Genomic DNA, 22,179 nt, shown 5'->3' with positions numbered 1-22,179 from the left:
TCGATATGAGATTCCACCTTCAGGGAACTATGCACCATTATTCCTAGATCACTCTGTTCTACTGCATTCCTCAGTGCCCTACCATTTACCATGTATGTCCTATTTGGATTATTCCTACCAAAATGTAGCACCTCACACTTAGCAGCATTAAACTCCATCTGTCATCTTTCAGCCCACTCTTCTAGCTGGCCTAAATCTCTCTGCAAGCTTTGAAAACCTACTTCATTATCCACACCACCACCTATCTTAGTATCATCTGCATAAGAGTAGAAGAAGGCAGAATCATAAGAGAGGTGATAGGCAGCTAGAAAAGGAGTCAGAGTAGAGGTGGGATGGGCAAGGGAGGAGGAGGGAATTACCAGAAGTTGGAGAATTTGATGTTCATACCAAGGGGCTGGAGACTACCCAGACGGTATATGAGGTGTTGCTCCTCCAACCTGAGTTTGGCCTCATCATGACAGTAGAGGAGGCCATGTATGGACATATCCGAATGGGAACGTGAAGCCGAGTTGAAGTGGGTGGTAATCGGGAGATCCTGTCTGTTGTGGCGGATGGAGCGGTGGTGCTCGACGAAGCGGTCCCCCTATCTGCGTCGGGTCTTGCCAAAGTAGAGGAGGCCGCATTGGGAGCACCAGATCCAACAGACTCACAAGTAAAGTGTTGCCTCACCTGGAAGGACTGTTTGGGGCCCTGAATGGTGGTAAGAGAGGAGGTGTAGGGACAGGTGTAGCACTTACGCTTGCAGAGATAAGTACCAAGTGGGAGATCTGTGGGGAGGGTTGTGTGGACCAGGCAGTCGCGGAGGGAACGATCCCTGCAAAAAGCAGAGAGGGGTAGAGAGGGAAAGATGTCCCTAGTGGCGGAAGTTGTGGAGGATAATATGCTGGATCCGGAGGCTGGTGGGGTGATAGGTGAGGACAAGGGGGACACGGTCCCTGGTGTGGTGACGGGAGGATGGGGTGAGGGCCGAAGTGCGGGAAATGGAGGAAACGCGGGTGAGGGCATCATTGATCACGGCAGAAGGAAAACCACGATTCTTAAAGAAAAAGGACATTTGAGATGTCCTGGAATGGAAAGCCTCATCCTTGAAGCAGATGTGGCGGAGACAGAGGAACTGGGAATAGGGGATAGCATTTTTACATTTGGCAGGGTGGGAATAGGTATAATCAAGGTAGCTATGGGAGTCCGTGGGTTTATAGAAGATGTCAGTGGACAGTCTGTCTCCTGAGATGGAGACCGAGAGATCGTGAAAGGGGAGAGAAGTGTCCGAGATGGACCAAGTGAATTTGAGGGCTGGGTGAAAGTTAGAGGCAAAGTCGATGAAATTGACGAGCTCAGCATGGGTGCAGGAAGCAGCACCAATGTAGTTGTCAATGTAGTGAAGGAAAAGTTGGGGAGCAGTACCAGTATAGATTTGGAGCATAGACTGTTTCACATAACCCACGAAGAGGCAGGCATAGCTGGGGCCCATGCGAGTGCCCATGGCTACACCCTTGGACTGAAAAAAGTGGGAAGAGCCAAAAGAGAAGTTATTAGGTGTGAGTACCAGTTCCGCCAACCGGAGGAGTGTGGTGGTATTGGGGAACTGGTGAGGTCTGTTGTCAAAAAAGTAGCAAAGGGCTTTGAGGCCATCTTGATGGGGAATTGAAGTGTATAAGGATAACAGAAGTGTCTAAGTCTGTTGGGGTAATCTATTACATCTGGTGCTCCCGATGCGGCCTCCTCTACATTGGCAAGACCTGACGCAGATTGGGGGACCGCTTCATCGAGCACCTCCGCTCCATCCGCCACAACAGACAGGATCTCCTGGTTACCACCCACTTCAACTCTGCTTCACATTCCCATTCCGAAGTGTTCATACATGGCCTCCTCTACTGCCATGATGAGGCCAAACTCGGGATGGAGGAGGAAAACCTCATATACCGTCTGGGTAGTCTCCAGCCCCTTGGTATGAACATCGAATTCCCCAACTTCTGGTAATTCCCTCCCGCTCCCTTCCCCCATCCCACTTTCACTCTGCCTCCTCTTCCAGCTGCTTATCTCCTCTCTTATGATTCTGCCTTCTTCTACTATCCATAGTGCTTTCCCCTTACATTTCTTCTTCACCTTCCTGCCTATTGTCTCCCTGCTTCCCATCCCCCATCCCTTGACCTTTCCTTTGATTGGCTTTTCACCTGGCACCTACCAGCCTTCTCCTTCCCACCCTCCCCCACCTTCTTTGTAGGGCCCCTGCCCCTCCCTCTTCAGTCCTGACGAAGGGTCTTGGCCCGAAACGTTGACTGTTCGTTTCCACGGATGCTGCCCGACCTGCTGAGTTCCTCCAGCTTGTTTGTAAGTGTTGATTTGACCACAACATCTGTAGTGTACTTTGTGTTTACCTGTCTTGTTAGTTGCTAATGAGGACAGTTAGCGAGAGTGGACAGATAGAAAAATGCAAACTGTGGGTCAAAGATTTTACAGGAGCAGAAACCAGAAGGAAATGATTAGTGCCCTGGAGATCAGTCAGTGTCTGCAGAGAGAAGAAAACTAGTGGTTTCAGTGAAATCACTTACATTCTACTAAACTCAAGAGGGTAGGTCTGCTCTCTGAGTCCGTCTCTACATGAGCTAATGTAGTGAACCATTGTTGTACTCCTTCTATCACTAGTATATTCTCAAAGTTCAAGTTCAAAATAAATTTATTATCAACATGGCACCAAATGTTCTCTATTCATAAGGAGAGTAGAGTGGCATACAACATCCTGGTTACGGTTTCACCAGGGCTCACTGTGAGTGGTGGAAGGTGCCTCTGCTCCTGAACTTCAATCTTCCTTCTGTAATTGGATTTCCTTCTAAAGCTAACATGCAGTCGCTTTCTATCACTTCCCCCGGCTAGACATTGCTTTAAGGTGTATATGTACTTTTAAAGAAGATTCAATTTTTCAATTTCTCTGACATTTTTGTTCACATTACGCTTGTTCATTTGCTGAGCATGTCCATGAGCCCTGAACCTGTCCATTCATGCATTCATCCAAATTTCTCTTAAATGTTGAAATCAAACCTGCATCCACTTCTGCTGGCAGCTTGTTCCACAATCTCATCGCTTACTGAGTGAAGAAGGTCCCCAACGTGATCCCACTAAATATTTCATCTTTTACCTTTAACTCATGGCCTCTAGTTGTAGTCTCATCCAACCTCAGTAGCAAAAAGCCTGCCTCTACCCCTCATCATTTTGTATATCTGGTCACAGGTTCCAGGGTATGACCTGTCCTTCCTACTCATCCAGAATCCATGAACCCATCAACACTAACTCACTATTCTTCTTTTCCACTATTTATTAATTTATTTATTGTAACATACAGCTTTTTTTAAACTCCTGCACTGTTCTGTTGCCACATAACAGCAAATTTCACAACATGCTGTGTGTCAGTGATAATGAACCTGATTCTGATTTGGATTCATCTCACTCTCTGTTCCCTGTGCCTTGTGCTATAACTTAGTTTCATATCTTGGTAGCGGTGGTTGTTCTTCATGTCTGACAATGGCTGCAAACCTGTGTAGGAGAATTTTTAAAGTAGAAAAGCTTGTACTGGGGCAGTTCTACTCCCCCGACCTCAGAAGTCCAGGTCCAATGGCATGAACAAGTGTCACAACAGGGGTCTTCCTTAGTTGCAGTGGATGACCATGAATACTTCTGTGCCTCATCATGGCCTTCGCTCTCCACGAAACAGCCTTCCCATCCCTTGGATCTCACTGTTGACCTTATCTGCTCAGCTTGCTGGAGCTGATTTCACATGCTGGCACAGGCATGTCCCTATCTTAGCGGGACGTGAGGCCCGCTGGCTACCCTTGCCTGGTTTCGCCCGTATGTCAAAGCAGTGTACTGGGGTGGGGCCGCTGCCATATGCAAACAGCTGCTTGGAGCTACAGGTGAGAGCTGAGTGCTCAGTGGGGACCAAATGGGATGAGCTGCCCCAGAATGGACACGATAAGCTCCCTCACTAGAGGAACTACCCCTCCCTAGACACCTTGTATGCCTATACATAACCACTTCTGTGCTATTTAATAAAAGGCGTTCTAAAAGAGGATATACACCACATCTTCCATAGTTGCCTGCTAGCTATAGTTTCAAAAACAACATGGATGGTTGAAAGCTGACTTGCCCTCCTGAACTCTAACTTCTAAGTTTCTTCTCAGTCTTTCTCAAGAGTGAATTCTGACAATATTGCTGTTACCAATGTCACTCTAAGAGGATGATGGTTTTCTCTCTCCCTTAATGTGTAAATAGTGGGTTATGTTTGCTGCTCTCCTGCTTTCAGGGCACTGTTGTTGAATCTCTGTGATCTGGAGGATCAACCTGTGCATCCACGATGCCCACAATTTTCTTCATCTGCAGTCCATGGGAGCTGCTTGATACTGATCCCAATAATTTAAATACATTTCTTTAACATTTTTCAGCTGTGCATTCACCCCACTCTTCCTTATTAATTTCGGGATGTTTTAGTGTTTGTGTAATTCATGAAGACAGAAACAAAATATTTGCTCTGTGGAGGGCAGGTAGTGTTGAGGAAGCAGGGAGTCTGCTGAAGGGCTTGGTCAGATTGATTGGGAGAATCGGCAAAGAAGTGGCAGATGGAATATAGTGTAGGGAAGTGTATGGTCTTGCACTTTGGTAGAAGGATTAAACGTATAGACTCTTTTTTAAACAGAGAATATTCAGAAATCAGAGATGCAAAGGGACTTGGGAGTCCTTGTGTAGGATACCCTAAAGGTTAAGTTGCAGGTTAAGTCAGTGTTAAGAAATGTAAATACAATACTAGCATTCATTTTGAGAGGACTAGTATGCAAAAGCAAGAATGTAAGGCTGAGGCTTTATAAAGCATTGGTTAGACTACACTTGGAGTTTAATGAGCAGTTTTGGACCCCTTATCTAAGATGTGCTGGCATTGGAGGGTCCAGAGAAGGTTCTTAATTAATAAGGCATCAAAAGTTATAGGGAGAAGGCAGGAGAATGGGGTTGAGTAGGATAATAAATCAGTTATGGAGGAATGGCAGAACAGACATGATGGGCTGAGTGGCCTAATTCTGATCCTATGTCTTATCATCTTCTCGTCTCTGCCATTTTGTTATTCTCCGACAGTTTCTTGTGTATCAGACCCACAGTAACTTTTGATAATCTTTTCCTTTGCACAGACACGTTCATGGTCTGTTTCTTTGTTTTCAAATATCTTAGTTGTTTTCTTTGGAATATAAGAGACTGACCTGGTTAATATTCCAGAAGTTTAACTAAGTAAATAGGAAAACCAATTTCCCTGAACAGAGGGTCAAAGACCAAGAGCATAGATTAAGTGTAATGGGGAGATGGATGAGAGGAGATTCTCATGCCTACTGAGGCAGGAAAGCAGAACCTTCATCACATTTAACCATTCAGGGGTGTGGATTAAAGGGAGCTGATGTGCTGGAAGGCTCTTTCTCAACCTGTCAGCAGAGATGGTGTTGGCCAAATGGACTGCTTCATGTTTTACACTTGTTCTGTTAGGGGCTGCTATTGACTAACACTGAATTCTCTACTGAGGTGTTTAATAGGCATTGTCCTGGGCTGTTATGTGAAGAAATTGGAAGCATGCTATAGTTTAGAACATTAGATTTCATTCACTTTGATAAGCGTACCTTATTGATTTTTGAATTCATCATGAGGAAGCAAAACTTGGTCCATGTTTGCTGGTATCCTGTGATTTTGTCCAAGGAGGCTTTGAAAGGTAGACAGGTCATGGATCTCAGATTGGGAAGGGCAGACAGGTTGTGGTTCTGATACTGTGAGATGCAGATACGGTGTGAAACTTAGAATGGCTTTGAATTTGAAGTTCAGTTTGGTGGCAAGTATTGGTAAAGAGGGCTAAAACCAAAACTGGTTCAGGCCATATGTGACAGTGTGTCCACTTTCTCCCCCAGTTCACTTCTTCACCTATGACAGGGCATTCATCAGGCAGTACTGCCAAGTGTCAGCTCTTCTGGAATTGGACCTACTCCTGTCCCAGCAGGCACTGCGTGAAGCTTTCTCTGATTCAGAGGTGGTGGCAGCTAAACACAGGCATCAGCAAGTCCAGGATTTAATGCAGGTGAGATGATCAGAGATCATTAATCTGGGTGATCAGATGTTCAGAGATTGTTAATCCTGGTGGGATGTTCAGTGATCGTTAATCCAGATGGGATGTTCAGTGATCGTTAATCCTAGTGGGATGTTCAGTGATCGTTAATCCGGGTGGGATGTTCAAAGATCGTTAATCCGGGTGGGATGTTCATTGATCGTTAATCCAGGTGGGATGTTCAGTGATCGTTAATCCGGGTGGGATGTTCATTGATCGTTAATCCGGGTGGGATGTTCAGTGATTGTTAATCCTGGTGGGATGTTCAGTGATCGTTAATCCGGGTGGGATGTTGGAAGAACAGAAAGGATTAGATATGCCCTTTACATTAAAAGAGGTTGAAGAAGCTTTAGGATCACTTCAGAGTAACAAATCCCCAGGAGAAGATGGTTTTCCTCCAGAATTTTATAAAAAATTTAAAGATTTATTAATTCCTCCTTTTATGGAATTAATATATCGTGGAAAGAATGCATAAACTCCCACAATCTTTTTTAACAGCGATCATAACTGTATTGCCAAAAAAAGATAGATCCTTTAAAACCAACATCATATAGACCTATTTCTTTATTGAATACAGATTATAAAATAATAGCAAAAATTTTATCTAATAGAATATCTAAATATTTACCAAAATTAATACATATGGATCAAACAGGTTTTATTAAAAACAGACGATCAATGGATAATATAACCCGGTTACTTAGTATAATTCATTTGGCACAAAAAAGAGAGGAAATGAGTGTGGCAGTTGCTTTGGATGCAGAAAAAGCATTTGATAGATTGGAATGGGATTTTTTATTTAAGGTATTGGAAAAATATGAGTTAGGAATATCTTTTAATCAATTAATTAAAACCTTAAATACTAATCCTCAAGATAAAGTAGTTACAAATGGTCAGATTTCAACACCATTTTGCTTAACGAGGTCAACTAGACAAGGCTGCCCATTATCACCTGCTTTATTTGTATTGGCAATAGAACCATTAGCTGAATTAATTAGAACAGATTCAGACATTGGGGGCTTTAGAGTTAATCAAGAAGAATATAAGATTAATTTATTTGCTGATGATGTTTTGATTTATTTAACAAACCCATTGCAATCTTTGCAAAGATTATCTTTTAGATTGGAAGAATATGGGAAAGTATCAGGATATAAAGTAAATTGAGATAAAAGTGAAATTTTACCCCTTACCAAAGGAAATTATAATCAATGTCGATTAGTAACTCAATTTTGATGGTCAATAAATGGGATAAAATATTTAAGTATTAGAGTTGATAATGATGTAAAAAATTTATATAAACAAAATTATTTGCCATTATTAAAAAAATAAAAGAGGATCTTGATAAATGGATGATGTTACCAATAACATTAATAGGTAGAGTTAATGCTGTAGAAATGAATATATTTCCTAGATTGCAATATTTATTCCAAACTTTACCAATACAATTACCTCAGAAGTTTTTTCAAGAACTAAATAAATATGTAAGGAAATTTCTTTGGAAAGGAAAGATGTCAAGAATATCGTTGGAAAAATTGACATGTAAATTTGATTTAGGAGGGTTACAACTTCCAAATTTTAAGAATTATTATAAAGCAAATCAACTTAGATTTATTGCATCTTTTTTTGATGAAAAAAACCCGGCATGGATTAGAATAGAATTAGATAAGATAGGAGAAAACATACCAGAAGATTTTATATATAAATGGAAATCCAAATGGATACGGGAAAAAAGAATCTCCTATCTTAAGACACTTGATTGATTTAAGGTAAATGTGGATGATGAGATAAAGAAATCTTTATTAGCAAAAAGAACTTCAATTCAAAATAGGCTTATTCCTTTTACAATGGATAATAAACTTTTACATAATTGGTTCCAAAATGGGATTAAATATATAGGTGATTGTTTTGAAGGAGGTATATTGATGTCGTTTGATCAATAAAAAAAAATATAAAATATCAAACAACACTCTTTTCTGTTATTTTCAATTAAAGGCTTATTTACGAGAAAAGCTGGGTCAAACAATGTTGATGCCAAAACCTAGTGAAATAGAAATATTAATTCAAAAAGGAAAAATAAAAAAATTTACATCTTGTATGTACAATTTGATTCAAAAACAGAAAATTTAATCAGGAATTCATAAATCAAGACAAAAATGGGAATCTGATTTGAATGTTAAAATTGATGGAAAAAGTTGGTCAAAATTATGTTCTGATAGTATGATAAATACAATAAATGTTCAACTTAGATTATTATAATATAATTTTTTACATCAACTATATATAACACCACAGAAAATAAATTGTTTTCGAAGTAATCAAGAAATTGGTACTTTTTTACATTCTACTTGGTCTTGTTTTAAAATTCAACCATTTTGGATAAATCTAAGACTTTTATTGGAACAAATTACTGGAGTACAAATCCCACATAGTCCAATATTATTTTTATTAGGAGATATTGAAGGGACAATACCGAAACTTAAATTGAATAAGTATCAGAAAAAATTTATAAAAATTGCTTTGGCAGTAGCTAAAAAAGTTATTGCAGTTACTTGGAAATCTGATTTATATTTAACTATGGATCATTGGAATAATGAAATATATAGTTGTATTCCACTTGAAAAAATTACATATAATCTAAGAAATTAATATGATATATTTTTGAAAATTTGGCTCCCATACCTACAAAAGATGGGATTAAATATACAGGTCCTTTGAAGATAAAATTATAAAGTAATTGGGGAAAGTAAAAATAAATATTAAAATTATTTTGAACTCCATGGAGCATGTGGGGATCCTTCGATATCCAGGCAATCTTTTTCTTCTTTCTTTCTTTTTTTCTTTTTTTTCCCCTTTTTTTAGATAAGGGTTAAGTGGGGGAGGGTTAAGGGGAGGGGGGAGGATTAATATTATTTTTCTTTTTTTTTACTAATTTTTCATTACATTTATTCTTTGTAATTATCTAAAAAATTAATAAATAAATTTTAAAAAAATTAAAAATCCGGGTGGGATGTTCAGAGATCGTTAATCCTGGTGGGATGTTCAGAGATCGTTAATCCGGGTGGGATGTTCAGAGATTGTTAATCTGGGTGGGATGTTCAATGATCGTTAATCCAGGTGGAATGTTCAGTGATCGTTAATCCGGGTGGGATGTTCAGAGATCGTTAATCCGGGTGGGATGTTCAGTGATCGTTAATCCAGGTGGGATGTTCAGAGATTGTTAATCCGGGTGGGATGTTCAGAGATTGTTAATCCGGGTGGGATGTTCAGTGATCGTTAATCCGGATGGGATGTTCAGTGATCGTTAATCCAGGTGGGATGTTCAGTGATCGTTAATCCAGGTGGGATGTTCAGAGATCGTGGTCAATGATCGTTAATCCGTGTGGGATGTTCAGTGATCGTTAATCCGGGTGGGATGTTCAGTGATCGTTAATCTGGGTGGGATGTTCAGTGATCGTTAATCTGGGTGGGATTTTCAATGATCGTTAATCCAGGTGGGATGTTCAGTGATCGTTAATCCGGGTGGGATGTTCAGTGATCGTTAATCCGGGTGGGATGTTCAGTGATCGTTAATCCAGGTGGGATGTTCAGAGATCGTTAATCCAGGTGGGATGTTCAGAGATCGTTAATCCGGGTGGGATGTTCAGAATCCTGGTGGGATGTTCAATGATCGTTAATCCGGGTGGGATGTTCAGTGATCGTTAATCCAGGTGGGATGTTCAGAGATTGTTAATCTGGGTGGGATGTTCAGTGATTGTTAATCCGGGTGGGATGTTCAGAGATCGTTAATCCGGGTGGGATGTTCAGTGATCGTTAATCCGGATGGGATGTTCAGTGATCGTTAATCCAGGTGGAATGTTCAGTGATCGTTAATCCAGGTGGGATGTTCAGTGATCGTTAATCCGGGTGGGATGTTCAGAGATCGTTAATCCGGGTGGGATGTTCAGAGATTGTTAATCCAGGTGGGATGTTCAGTGATCGTTAATCCGGGTGGGATGTTCAGTGATCGTTAATCCGGGTGGGATGTTCAGTGATCGTTAATCCTGGTGGAATGTTCAGAGATCGTTAATCTGGGTGGGATGTTCAGTGATCGTTAATCCAGGTGGGATGGTCAATGATCATTAATCCGTGTGGGATGTTCAGTGATCGTTAATCTGGGTGGGATGGTCAATGATCATTAATCCGTGTGGGATGTTCAGTGATCGTTAATCTGGGTGGGATGTTCAGTGATCGTTAATCTGGGTGGGATGTTCAGAATCCTGGTGGGATGTTCAGTGATCGTTAATCCGGGTGGAATGTTCAGTGATCGTTAATCCGGATGGGATGTTCAGTGATCGTTAATCCTGGTGGGATGTTCAATGATCGTTAATCCGGGTGGGATGTTCAGTGATCGTTAATCCGGATGGGATGTTCAATGATCGTTAATCCAGGTGGGATGTTCAGAGATCGTTAATCCGGATGGGATGTTCAATGATCGTTAATCCAGGTGGGATGTTCAGTGATCGTTAATCTGGGTGGGATGTTCAATGATCGTTAATCCGGGTGGGATGTTCAGAGATCGTTAATCCTGGTGGGATGTTCAATGATTGTTAATCCGGGTGGGATGTTCAGAGATCGTTAATCCGGATGGGATGTTCAGTGATCGTTAATCCTGGTGGGATGTTCAATGATCGTTAATCCAGGTGGGATGTTCAGAGATTGTTAATCTGGGTGGGATGTTCAGTGATCGTTAATCTGGGTGGGATGTTCAGAGATCGTTAATCCGGGTGGGATGTTCAGAGATCGTTAATCTGGGTGGGATGTTCAGTGATCGTTAATCCAGGTGGGATGTTCAGTGATCGTTAATCCAGGTGGGATGTTCAGTGATCGTTAATCCGGGTGGGATGTTCAGAGATCGTTAATCCAGGTGGGATGTTCAGTGATCGTTAATCCAGGTGGGATGTTCAGTGATCGTTAATCCTGGTGGGATGTTCAGAGATCGTTAATCCGGGTGGGATGTTCAGTGATCGTTAATCTGGGTGGGATGTTCAGAGATCGTTAATCCAGGTGGGATGTTCAGAGATCGTTAATCCGGGTGGGATGTTCAGAATCCTGGTGGGATGTTCAATGATCGTTAATCCGGGTGGGATGTTCAGTGATCGTTAATCCAGGTGGGATGTTCAGAGATTGTTAATCTGGGTGGGATGTTCAGTGATTGTTAATCCGGGTGGGATGTTCAGAGATCGTTAATCCGGGTGGGATGTTCAGAGATTGTTAATCTGGGTGGGATGTTCAGAGATTGTTAATCTGGGTGGGATGTTCAGTGATTGTTAATCCGGGTGGGATGTTCAGTGATCGTTAATCCAGGTGGGATGTTCAGAGATTGTTAATCCGGATGGGATGTTCAGTGATCGTTAATCCGGATGGGATGTTCAGTGATCGTTAATCCAGGTGGAATGTTCAGTGATCGTTAATCCAGGTGGGATGTTCAGTGATCGTTAATCCGGGTGGGATGTTCAGAGATCGTTAATCCGGGTGGGATGTTCAGAGATTGTTAATCCAGGTGGGATGTTCAGTGATCGTTAATCCGGGTGGGATGTTCAGTGATCGTTAATCCGGGTGGGATGTTCAGTGATCGTTAATCCAGGTGGGATGGTCAATGATCATTAATCCGTGTGGGATGTTCAGTGATCGTTAATCTGGGTGGGATGGTCAATGATCATTAATCCGTGTGGGATGTTCAGTGATCGTTAATCTGGGTGGGATGTTCAGTGATCGTTAATCTGGGTGGGATGTTCAGTGATCGTTAATCTGGGTGGAATGTTCAGTGATCGTTAATCCGGGTGGGATGTTCAATGATCGTTAATCCGGGTGGGATGTTCAGTGATCGTTAATCCGGATGGGATGTTCAATGATCGTTAATCCGGGTGGGATGTTCAGTGATCGTTAATCCGGGTGGGATGTTCAATGATCGTTAATCCGGGTGGGATGTTCAGTGATCGTTAATCCGGATGGGATGTTCAATGATCGTTAATCCAGGTGGGATGTTCAGTGATCGTTAATCCGGGTGGGATGTTCAGTGATCGTTAATCCGGATGGGATGTTCAGTGATCGTTAATCCGGATGGGATGTTCAATGATCGTTAATCCAGGTGGGATGTTCAGTGATCGTTAATCCGGGTGGGATGTTCAGTGATCGTTAATCCGGATGGGATGTTCAATGATCGTTAATCCAGGTGGGATGTTCAGAGATCGTTAATCCGGATGGGATGTTCAGTGATCGTTAATCCGGATGGGATGTTCAATGATCGTTAATCCGGGTGGGATGTTCAGTGATCGTTAATCCGGATGGGATGTTCAATGATCGTTAATCCGGGTGGGATGTTCAGAGATCGTTAATCCGGATGGGATGTTCAGTGATCGTTAATCCTGGTGGGATGTTCAATGATTGTTAATCCGGATGGGATGTTCAATGATCGTTAATCCAGGTGGGATGTTCAGAGATCGTTAATCCGGATGGGATGTTCAGTGATCGTTAATCCGGATGGGATGTTCAATGATCGTTAATCCGGGTGGGATGTTCAGTGATCGTTAATCCGGATGGGATGTTCAATGATCGTTAATCCGGGTGGGATGTTCAGAGATCGTTAATCCGGATGGGATGTTCAGTGATCGTTAATCCTGGTGGGATGTTCAATGATTGTTAATCCGGGTGGGATGTTCAGAGATCGTTAATCCGGATGGGATGTTCAGTGATCGTTAATCCTGGTGGGATGTTCAATGATTGTTAATCCGGGTGGGATGTTCAGAGATTGTTAATCTGGGTGGGATGTTCAGTGATCGTTAATCCGGGTGGGATGTTCAGAGATTGTTAATCCGGATGGGATGTTCAGTGATCGTTAATCCAGGTGGGATGTTCAGAGATCGTTAATCCGGATGGGATGTTCAGTGATCGTTAATCCGGGTGGGATGTTCAGTGATCGTTAATCCGGGTGGGATGTTCAGTGATCGTTAATCTGGGTGGGATGTTCAGTGATCGTTAATCCGTGTGGGATGTTCAGTGATCGTTAATCCGTGTGGGATGTTCAGTGATCGTTAATCCAGGTGGGATGTTCAGAGATTGTTAATCTGGGTGGGATGTTCAGAGATTGTTAATCTGGGTGGGATGTTCAGTGATCGTTAATCCAGGTGGGATGTTCAGAGATCGTTAATCCGGGTGGGATGTTCAGAGATTGTTAATCTGGGTGGGATGTTCAGAGATTGTTAATCTGGGTGGGATGTTCAGTGATCGTTAATCCAGGTGGGATGTTCAGAGATCGTTAATCCGGGTGGGATGTTCAGAGATTGTTAATCTGGGTGGGATGTTCAGTGATCGTTAATCCGTGTGGGATGTTCAGTGATCGTTAATCCAGGTGGGATGTTCAGAGATTGTTAATCTGGGTGGGATGTTCAGTGATCGTTAATCCAGGTGGGATGTTCAGTGATCGTTAATCTGGGTGGGATGTTCAGAGATTGTTAATCTGCGTGGGATGTTCAGTGATCGTTAATCCGTGTGGGATGTTCAGTGATCGTTAATCTGGGTGGGATGTTCAGTGATCGTTAATCCGGGTGGGATGTTCAGTGATCGTTAATCCGGGTGGGATGTTCAGTGATCGTTAATCTGGGTGGGATGTTCAGTGATCGTTAATCTGGGTGGGATTTTCAATGATCGTTAATCCAGGTGGGATGTTCAGAGATCGTTAATCCGGGTGGGATGTTCAGAATCCTGGTGGGATGTTCAATGATCGTTAATCTGGGTGGGATGTTCAGTGATCGTTAATCCAGGTGGGATGTTCAGTGATCGTTAATCCTGGTGGGATGTTCAGTGATCGTTAATCCGTGTGGGATGTTCAGAGATCGTTAATCCAGGTGGGATGGTCAATGATCATTAATCCGTGTGGGATGTTCAGTGATCGTTAATCTGGGTGGGATGTTCAGTGATCGTTAATCCGTGTGGGATGTTCAGTGATCGTTAATCCGGGTGGGATGTTCAGTGATCGTTAATCTGGGTGGGATGTTCAGTGATCGTTAATCTGGGTGGGATGTTCAGTGATCGTTAATCCGGGTGGGATGTTCAGAGATCGTTAATCCAGGTGGGATGGTCAATGATCATTAATCCGTGTGGGATGTTCAGTGATCGTTAATCCGGGTGGGATGGTCAATGATCATTAATCCGTGTGGGATGTTCAGTGATCGTTAATCTGGGTGGGATGTTCAGTGATCGTTAATCCGGGTGGGATGTTCAGTGATCGTTAATCTGGGTGGGATTTTCAATGATCGTTAATCCGGGTGGGATGTTCAGTGATCGTTAATCCTGGTGGGATGTTCAGTGATCGTTAATCCTGGTGGGATGTTCAGTGATCGTTAATCCTGGTGGGATGTTCAGTGATCGTTAATCTGGGTGGGATGTTCAGAGATCGTTAATCCAGGTGGGATGTTCAGTGATCGTTAATCCTGGTGGGATGTTCAGTGATCGTTAATCCGGGTGGGATGTTCAGTGATCGTTAATCCAGGTGGGATGTTCAGAGATTGTTAATCTGGGTGGGATGTTCAGTGATCGTTAATCCGGGTGGGATGTTCAGTGATCGTTAATCCGGGTGGGATATTCAGAGGTCATTAATCCTGGTGGCATATTCAGAGGTCGTTAATCCGGGTGGAATGTTCAGTGATCGTTAATCCGGGTGGGATGTTCAGTGATCGTTAATCCAGGTGGGATGTTCAGAATCCTGGTGGGATGTTCAATGATCGTTAATCCGGGTGGGATGTTCAGTGATCGTTAATCCGGATGGGATATTCAGAGGTCATTAATCCTGGTGGGATGTTCAGTGATCATTAATCCGGGTGGGATGTTCATTGTTTGTTAATCTGGGTGGGATGTTCAGAGATTGTTAATCCAGGTGGGATCATTCTGATCTCTGATCAGGGATGTTCAGAGGGATTTGACTAGGAGGGATTTGACGGGGAGTGGTTTGACAGGAAATTGTGACAGAGAAGTGTTTGACAAGGAGGGTTTGACAGGGAGGAGTTTGTCAGGGTAGGGATTGGCTGAGGGTGGGTTTGTTGGGGAGGGTTTTGACAGGGAGGGGATTGACAGGATAGGGTTTAACAGGGAAGGGTTTGATGGGGAGGGGTTTGTCAGGGTAGGGGTTTCACAGAGAGGGGTTTAACAGGGAAGGGTTTGACAGGGAGAGGTTTGACAGGGAAGGGTTTGACAGGGAGGGGTTTTCCAGGGAGGGCTTTGACGGGGGGATTTTGTCAGGGTAGGGATTGACTGGGGGTTGGTTCGTCGGGGAGGGTTTTGTCAAGGGTTGTTTAATGGGAAGTGTTAGGCAGAGACATGTTTGACGGGTGTGTTTGACTGAGGAGTTTGATGGGGTAGTTTGACAGGCAGGGGTTTGACAGTGAGTGGTTTGACACATTACAAGTTAAACAATAAGCAGTATAACATAGGAGGTAGTAGTGAGTCAGTAGTGGGAGAGTCTCAGACATGGGGACTTGACTACAAAATTTAAAAGTGAGGTGTACAGGGTTTCAGCTAACCACAACGACTGCTGCCCCAACCTGACCGACAGTGGGGAATTTGTTCATAGTCGATAACTTTGTGAGATGACAGATGCTTTAAATCCATGCTTACCTTTTAAAACACATTGTTTATTATCATTCTGAAGGCAGCGGATTCCATGGGAAAATTATTTCCCAGGATTCTGATGCTACCTGAAGCAGCGATTTAGAAAGACAGGGCAGAATTCCTTAGATCTGACCGATGGTTGTGGTCTGAACCAGGCAAACAGCTGGAGTCCCTGGTGCTGGCAGAAGCCATGAGGGTCAGGAGCTGAGCCAAAACACACGGCTGGACTGCCCAGGAGAGTCTGTCATCAGCAGGGGCCTGATTGTCTCAGTGCCCAAGAAATGTCCATCATTTCCCCTGACAGGGAATCCCACTGCAATCCTGTTCCAGGGATTGAAACAAGCATTCACTGAAGGACCATCTCAGCACCTAACCCTGAACAGGGATCAGTTATCGTCATCAAGGGTACAACACAGAAACAGGCCCTTTGGCCCATCAGTCCATGCTGAACCATTTAACCTGCTTGCTCCCATCAATCTGCACCCGAACTATAGCCCTCCATACTCTTACCATCCTTAAAAGAGCATGTTACTTCAAAGAACTCCAATAAATTTGTCAAATATTACTAATATATTATAAATCAGTATAAACTTTACTTGATCTCTTTTAATTAAATAAAATTAAAAGATTAAAAAATTAAAATTAAAAGAGTTTCTACAGTTATATTAAAAGCAAGAGGATAGTGAGGGATAAAATTGGCCCCTTAGAGAATCAGAGTGGTCAGCTATGTGTGGAGCCGAGGGAGATGGGAGAGATTTTGAATGATTTCTTCTCTTCGGTATTCACTAAGGAGAAGGATATTGAATTGTCTAAGGTGTGGGAAACAAGTAAGGAAGTTATGGAACCTATGACAATTAAAGAGGTGGAGATACTGGCGCTTTTAAGAAATTTAAAAGTGGATAAATCTCCGGGTCCTGACAGGATATTCCCCAGGACCTTGAGGGAAGTTTGTGTAGAAATAGCAGGAGCTCTGACGGAGATCTTTAATATGTCATTAGAAACGGGGATTGTGCCGGAGGATTGGCGTATTGCTCATGTGGTTCCATTGTTTAAAAAGGGTTCCAGAAGGAAGCCTAGCAATTATAGACCTGTCAGTTTGACATCAGTGGTGGGTAAATTAATGGAAAGTATTCTTAGAGATAGTATTTATAATTATCTGGATAGACGGGATCTGATTAGAAGTAGCCAGCATGGATTTGTGCGTGGAAGGTCATGTTTGACAAACCTTATTGAATTTTTTGAAGAAGTTACGAGGAATGTTGACGAGGGTAAGGCAGTGGATGTAGTCTATATGGACTTCAGCAAAGCCTTTGACAAAGTTCCACATGGAAGGTTGGTTAAGAAGGTTCAGTCGTTAGGTATTAATGCTGGAGTAATAAAATGGATTCAACAGTGGCTAGATGGGAGATGCCAGAGAGTAGTGGTGGATAATTGATAATCGGGATGGAGGCCGGTGACTAGCGGGGTGCCTCAGGGATCTGTTTTGGGCCCAATGTTGTTTGTAATATACATAAATGATCTGGATGATGGGGTGGTAAATTGGATTAGTAAGTAAGCCGGTGATACTAAGGTAGGAGGTGTTGTGGATAACGAGGTGGATTTTCAAAGCTTGCAGGGAGATTTATGCCGGTTAGAAGAATGGGCTGAACGTTGGCAGATGGAGTTTAATGCTGAGAAGTGTGAGGTTCTACATTTTGGCAGGAATAATCCAAATAGAACATACAGAGTAAATGGTAGGGCATTGAGGAATGCAGAGGAACAGAGAGATCTAGAAATAACTGTGCATAGTTCCCTGAAAGTGGAGTCTCATGTAGCTAGGGTGGTGAAGAGGGCTTTTGGAACGCTGGCCTTTATAAATCAAAGCATTGAGTACAGAAGTTGGGACGTAATGCTAAAGTTGTACAAGGCATTGGTAAGGCCAAATTTGGAATATTGTGTGCAGTTCTGGTCACCGAATTATAGGAAAGATATCAATAAATTAGAGAGAGTGCAGAGACGATTTACTAGGATGTTACCTGGGTTTCAGCAATTAAGTTACAGAGAAAGGTTGAACAAGTTAGGTCTCTATTCATTGGAGCGTAGAAGGTTGAGGGGGGATTTGATCGAGGTATTTAAAATTTTGAGAGGGATAGATAGAGTTGACGTGAACAGGCTGTTTCCATTGAGAGTAGGGGAGATTCAAACTAGAGGACATGATTTGAGAGTTAGGGGGCAGAAGTTTAAGGGAAACACGAGGGGGTATTTCTTTACTCAAAGAGTGATAGCTGTGTGGAATGAGCTTCCTGTAGAAGTAGTAGAGGCCAGTTCAGTTGTGTCATTTAAGGTAAAGTTGGATAGGTATATGGACAGGAAAGGAGTGGAGGGTTATGGGCTGAGTGCGGGTAGGTGGGACTAGGTGAGATTAAGGGTTCGGCACGGACTAGGAGGGCCAAGATGGCCTGTTTCCGTGCTGTGATTGTTATATGGTTATATGGTTATATGGTTAAAACATCCCATTATAACATGCTTTAACAATATCTCCACTGCAAACTACTGGTTTGTAATTTCTTACTTTCTATCATCCTATTTTTGATTACATTATATTTGCTATTTTTCAATCTAATCAAACAATCACTGAATCCAGAAAACTGAAAGTAAGGTATTACCATTCCCATTAACTTTTGGGGTGAATTCCACTGGAGCCCAGTGACCTGTCATTCTGCAGCATCAACAATTTGCTTAGTACCACTTCTCAATTCTCAATTAACAGCTCTTTCTGGAATGAACTTTATATTCACTGCAGTGAAGACTGATGCAAAATGCCTATTTAACTCTTCTGCCACCTCCATGTTTTCCATTATTCCCATTCCTTTTTAACCCCACCCTTACTATGTTGAGACATACTACATTTGTCCAATAGTATTTATTCCTTCTGAAATTCCACGAACCACACTGTGTAGAAGGAATCTGAATAACTAAACAAATTTACCAAGAAGAAATTTTTAAAAGTACACCTATGTAAACACCAAGGTCTCAGCACAAACATTTGCCCTCTAGCACCACAGCCCCCAGCTCAGTTGTGTGGAGTGAAGCTGATTGTACACTGCTGCTGGAAGCCATGGAGAGGGGATGCACAGACTGGGTTATAGGCAGCTCAGTGTTTGGAAGATGGTACGTTAGCTAACAGTTGTTCTTGGAAAGGCCTACGTGGAGAGGATGTTTCCTAAAAGAGGGGGTCTGGCACCAGAGGGCACAGTCTCAGAATAGAGGGATGTCCATTTAGAACAGAGATGAGGAAGAATTTCTTTAGCCAGAGAGTAGTGAATCTGTGGACTTCATTGCAACAGACAGTTATGGAGGCCAAATTATTGAGTATATTTAAATTCACTTAAAGAATGTTTAATTTCATTTCCAGTATACAAGTGTAAAGGAGAACAAAAAAATGTTACTCTGGATCCATTGCAGCACAAAAAAACACAAAAAGTATAAATATGTAAGATAGATTATGTACATAGATTGATTGTATGTGCATAAAGTAATGCTGGGTACAAGAGGATCTGTACAAAAGGCGACTGACAGAAAATGATAAAGCAGATGTGGATAGATTCTTGATTAATCAGGATGTCAAAGGTTACAGGGAGAAGGCAGGAGAATGGGATTGAGAGGGACAATAAATCAGCCATGATGGAATGACGGAACAGACTCGATGGGATGTATGACCTAAATCTGCCTCCAAGTCTTATATGGCCTTTTGTTTCACTCAGAAAATGGAGGAGGTGTGGCGGGAGGTGCGCTGGATAATGGACGTGTTGCAGTATGCCAGATACAAGCAGCCACCAGGGGGCATTCCTCTCCGCTGGCTGCTCAACTTTACCAGAGAGCGAGGAAAGGAGCAGCCGCAAATTACACCAGCCAGCCTTGACTACCTGCCATCGCCCAGTCCCTCTCCGGAGACCAAGCACCGGCATCTCAGCCCTGCAGGAGGTAAGGAAATCAGTCAGACTCTAAATTCATTCCAACTCGCCATCAACACTGCATGATCTGTGGGTCCATTTGTGACATCCTTATGATGTGCCCCATCAGCTCATGCCTGGGAGGGGAGGGAGTAGTGTAGCTCAATAGTACAGTGGGTAGAGCTGTTGCTATCCCGAATTCTGGCACTGTCTGTATGGAGTTGGTATGTTTTCCCAGGATCATGTGAATCCCCTCTGGATGCTCCAGTTCCCTTCCACTTCACAGAGGTGCCTGTGAAAATTGTTCCAGTGTGTGCTGAGGAGCAGAATTGAGAGGTGTTGGATGAGAATGTGTGCAGAATCAAACTGGATTAGGGTAGGATTGGTGTCCATGGGTAGTTGATGGTCAGCATGGATTCAATGGGCCGTAGGGCCTGGTTTTGTGCCATTTCAGATTCTCCCCTGAGACCTTTGTGCTTAAATCAGCCTCAGATTCCCAGTTTCTTTCAGATCTTTGCCTTATCTCTGGTTTTGGACAGTCTCTACTAACTTGTCCTTGGCTGGACAGTTCCCTGGATTGTATCTGCACCGTGATAGGGTTTTGACCAAAGTGACCACCTCGGGAAAGCAGAATCCATTCTTAGCAGAGTGATTAATGGCCAACCTGCTTTCTCCATTCTCTAGACATTGTGTAATCATCACAGCAGATAATTAAAAAGCTCATTGAAAGTGAGTCCATAGGTTGTGGGAACAGTTCAGTGAGTGAAATTGAGTGAAGTTATCAACTCTGGTTCAAAAGCCTGTTGACAGAGGTGTAAATAACTGTTCCTGAACTTGGTGATATGGGTCTTGAGACTCTTTTACTGATGAACGTGTATGTATGGTATGTCTCTGTCCAGAGCTTTCCCTCCAGGGTGGCAGTATTGAATGAATTTCCTCCCCTCTCCAGGTTCACCCACCACAGCTGATGAAGAAGGCACATCGTCCAGTGATCGTGATTCCAGAGCTCAGAGCTCCAAACAGCTGGATCTCATCCCATCCTCCTCCAGCAGAAGAATCAGCCTCACCCAGGCAGAAGGCACTCCTGATGTCTTGAGAGCACACGGGCCCCAGTCTCAGAAAGATACCAGGCATCTGCTCTTCTATGACAGTGACTTTGTCCCCCCAAGCAGGCAGATCGAGCTCTTGCATATTACAGAGAAAAGGCAAGCCTATTGTGTCCGAACCAGCAGCCTTGATGTCCCTGCTCAGCCTTTTCACATTCAGAGAAACTGTTGGTCTCGAGCTGAGTCTCTGCAAGAATCTCCAGTAGAACACAATACCAATGGCTCAGGGACAAAAGGATATCGGCTCAATCAGGTCCACACCCTGTGCCCCGAGAATACTCCAGAATCAAAGGGTCCCACAGAGCGGATTGCCCTTACACAGAGTTCTCTGGAGAAGGAGGCACCACCAGGGAGCCAACAGCTGAACTCTGTGAGTTTAAGTGTTTATCCCCAGTACCAAACAGGATTGGCCAAGGAAATGAGTGTCAAGGTGTGTATGTCCATGGATAACACGTTGCTAAATTAGGCAGGTTTCAGCAGTTCTGGGTAGATGTTACTGACCACCTACTGCAAACAGAACAAGCACAGGTGTGGCCCCAGAATGATCCCTGCTCATTTACCCCCTCCTCTGTTGGCCTTAACCCCAATACCCTGGTGCCCTTTTCTCTACCCACCGAAATCTGGACAACCCACACTACTGGGCCATTCCCTCTACTCTCACTGAATTCTGGGCCCTAATGCCAACACACTAGGACCGTTCCCGCTACCTACCGAGCTCTGGGCCTTAACCCCAACACACAGGTGCACTTTCCTGTACCCACCGAGTTCCAAGCAACCACAACACACTAGGACCGTTCCCACTACCCGTCAAGCTCGAAACAACCCCAACACAGTAGGGCCGTTCCCTCTATTCCCTCTACCCACCGAGCTTTGGGCCTTAACCAAACACAATGGGGCCATTCCTTCTACCCACCAAGATCTAAGCCTTACCCACGCATTCGGATGAGAGCCCTTGTTTCCAAAACTCCCTTCAAACCAGTTTAGGCTGGGAATTTGAATCCCAATCAAATTCAGTTACGGGAGAAACATAGAAAGCCTGCAGCACAATACAGGCCCTTCGGCCCACAAAGTTGTGCCGAACATGTCCTTACCTTAAAAATTACCTAGAGTTACCCATAGCCCTCTATTTTTCTAAGCTCCATGTACCTGTCCAGGAGTCTCTTAAAAGACCCTATCGTATCCACCTCCATCACCATCACTGGCAGCCCATTCCACGCACTCACCACTCTCTGCACACTCTCTTGTGCCAGCCATTTTAGCCCTGGGAAAATTTTAGCCCTCTGACTATCCACATGATCAATGCCTCTCATCATCTTATACATCTCTATCAAGTCACCTCTCATCCTCCATTGTTCCGAGGAAAAAAAGGCCGAGT

At 43.3% G+C, this 22,179-nt stretch overlaps 1 protein-coding gene across 2 annotated transcripts in view; it reads left to right on the top strand.

Annotated features, from left to right (window-relative positions):
- LOC132398992 (ankyrin-repeat and fibronectin type III domain-containing 1-like) overlaps positions 1-22,179 on the top strand; it is a 755,630-nt gene that overhangs the window by 706,234 nt on the left and 27,217 nt on the right. For both annotated transcript variants that reach the window (XM_059978830.1, XM_059978831.1), the window contains 3 exons: positions 5,931-6,097; positions 19,510-19,729; positions 20,648-21,234. In XM_059978830.1, the coding sequence (XP_059834813.1) occupies positions 5,931-6,097; positions 19,510-19,729; positions 20,648-21,234 (974 nt within the window). The remainder of the gene's footprint in view (positions 1-5,930; positions 6,098-19,509; positions 19,730-20,647; positions 21,235-22,179) is intronic.

The sequence above is a fragment of the Hypanus sabinus genome, chromosome 9 (genome assembly GCF_030144855.1).
Source record: "Hypanus sabinus isolate sHypSab1 chromosome 9, sHypSab1.hap1, whole genome shotgun sequence".
In the NCBI taxonomy this organism is placed as follows: domain Eukaryota; kingdom Metazoa; phylum Chordata; class Chondrichthyes; order Myliobatiformes; family Dasyatidae; genus Hypanus; species Hypanus sabinus.
Note: the sequence above shows the minus strand (reverse complement) of the source record. Positions and strands in the feature narration are given on the sequence as shown.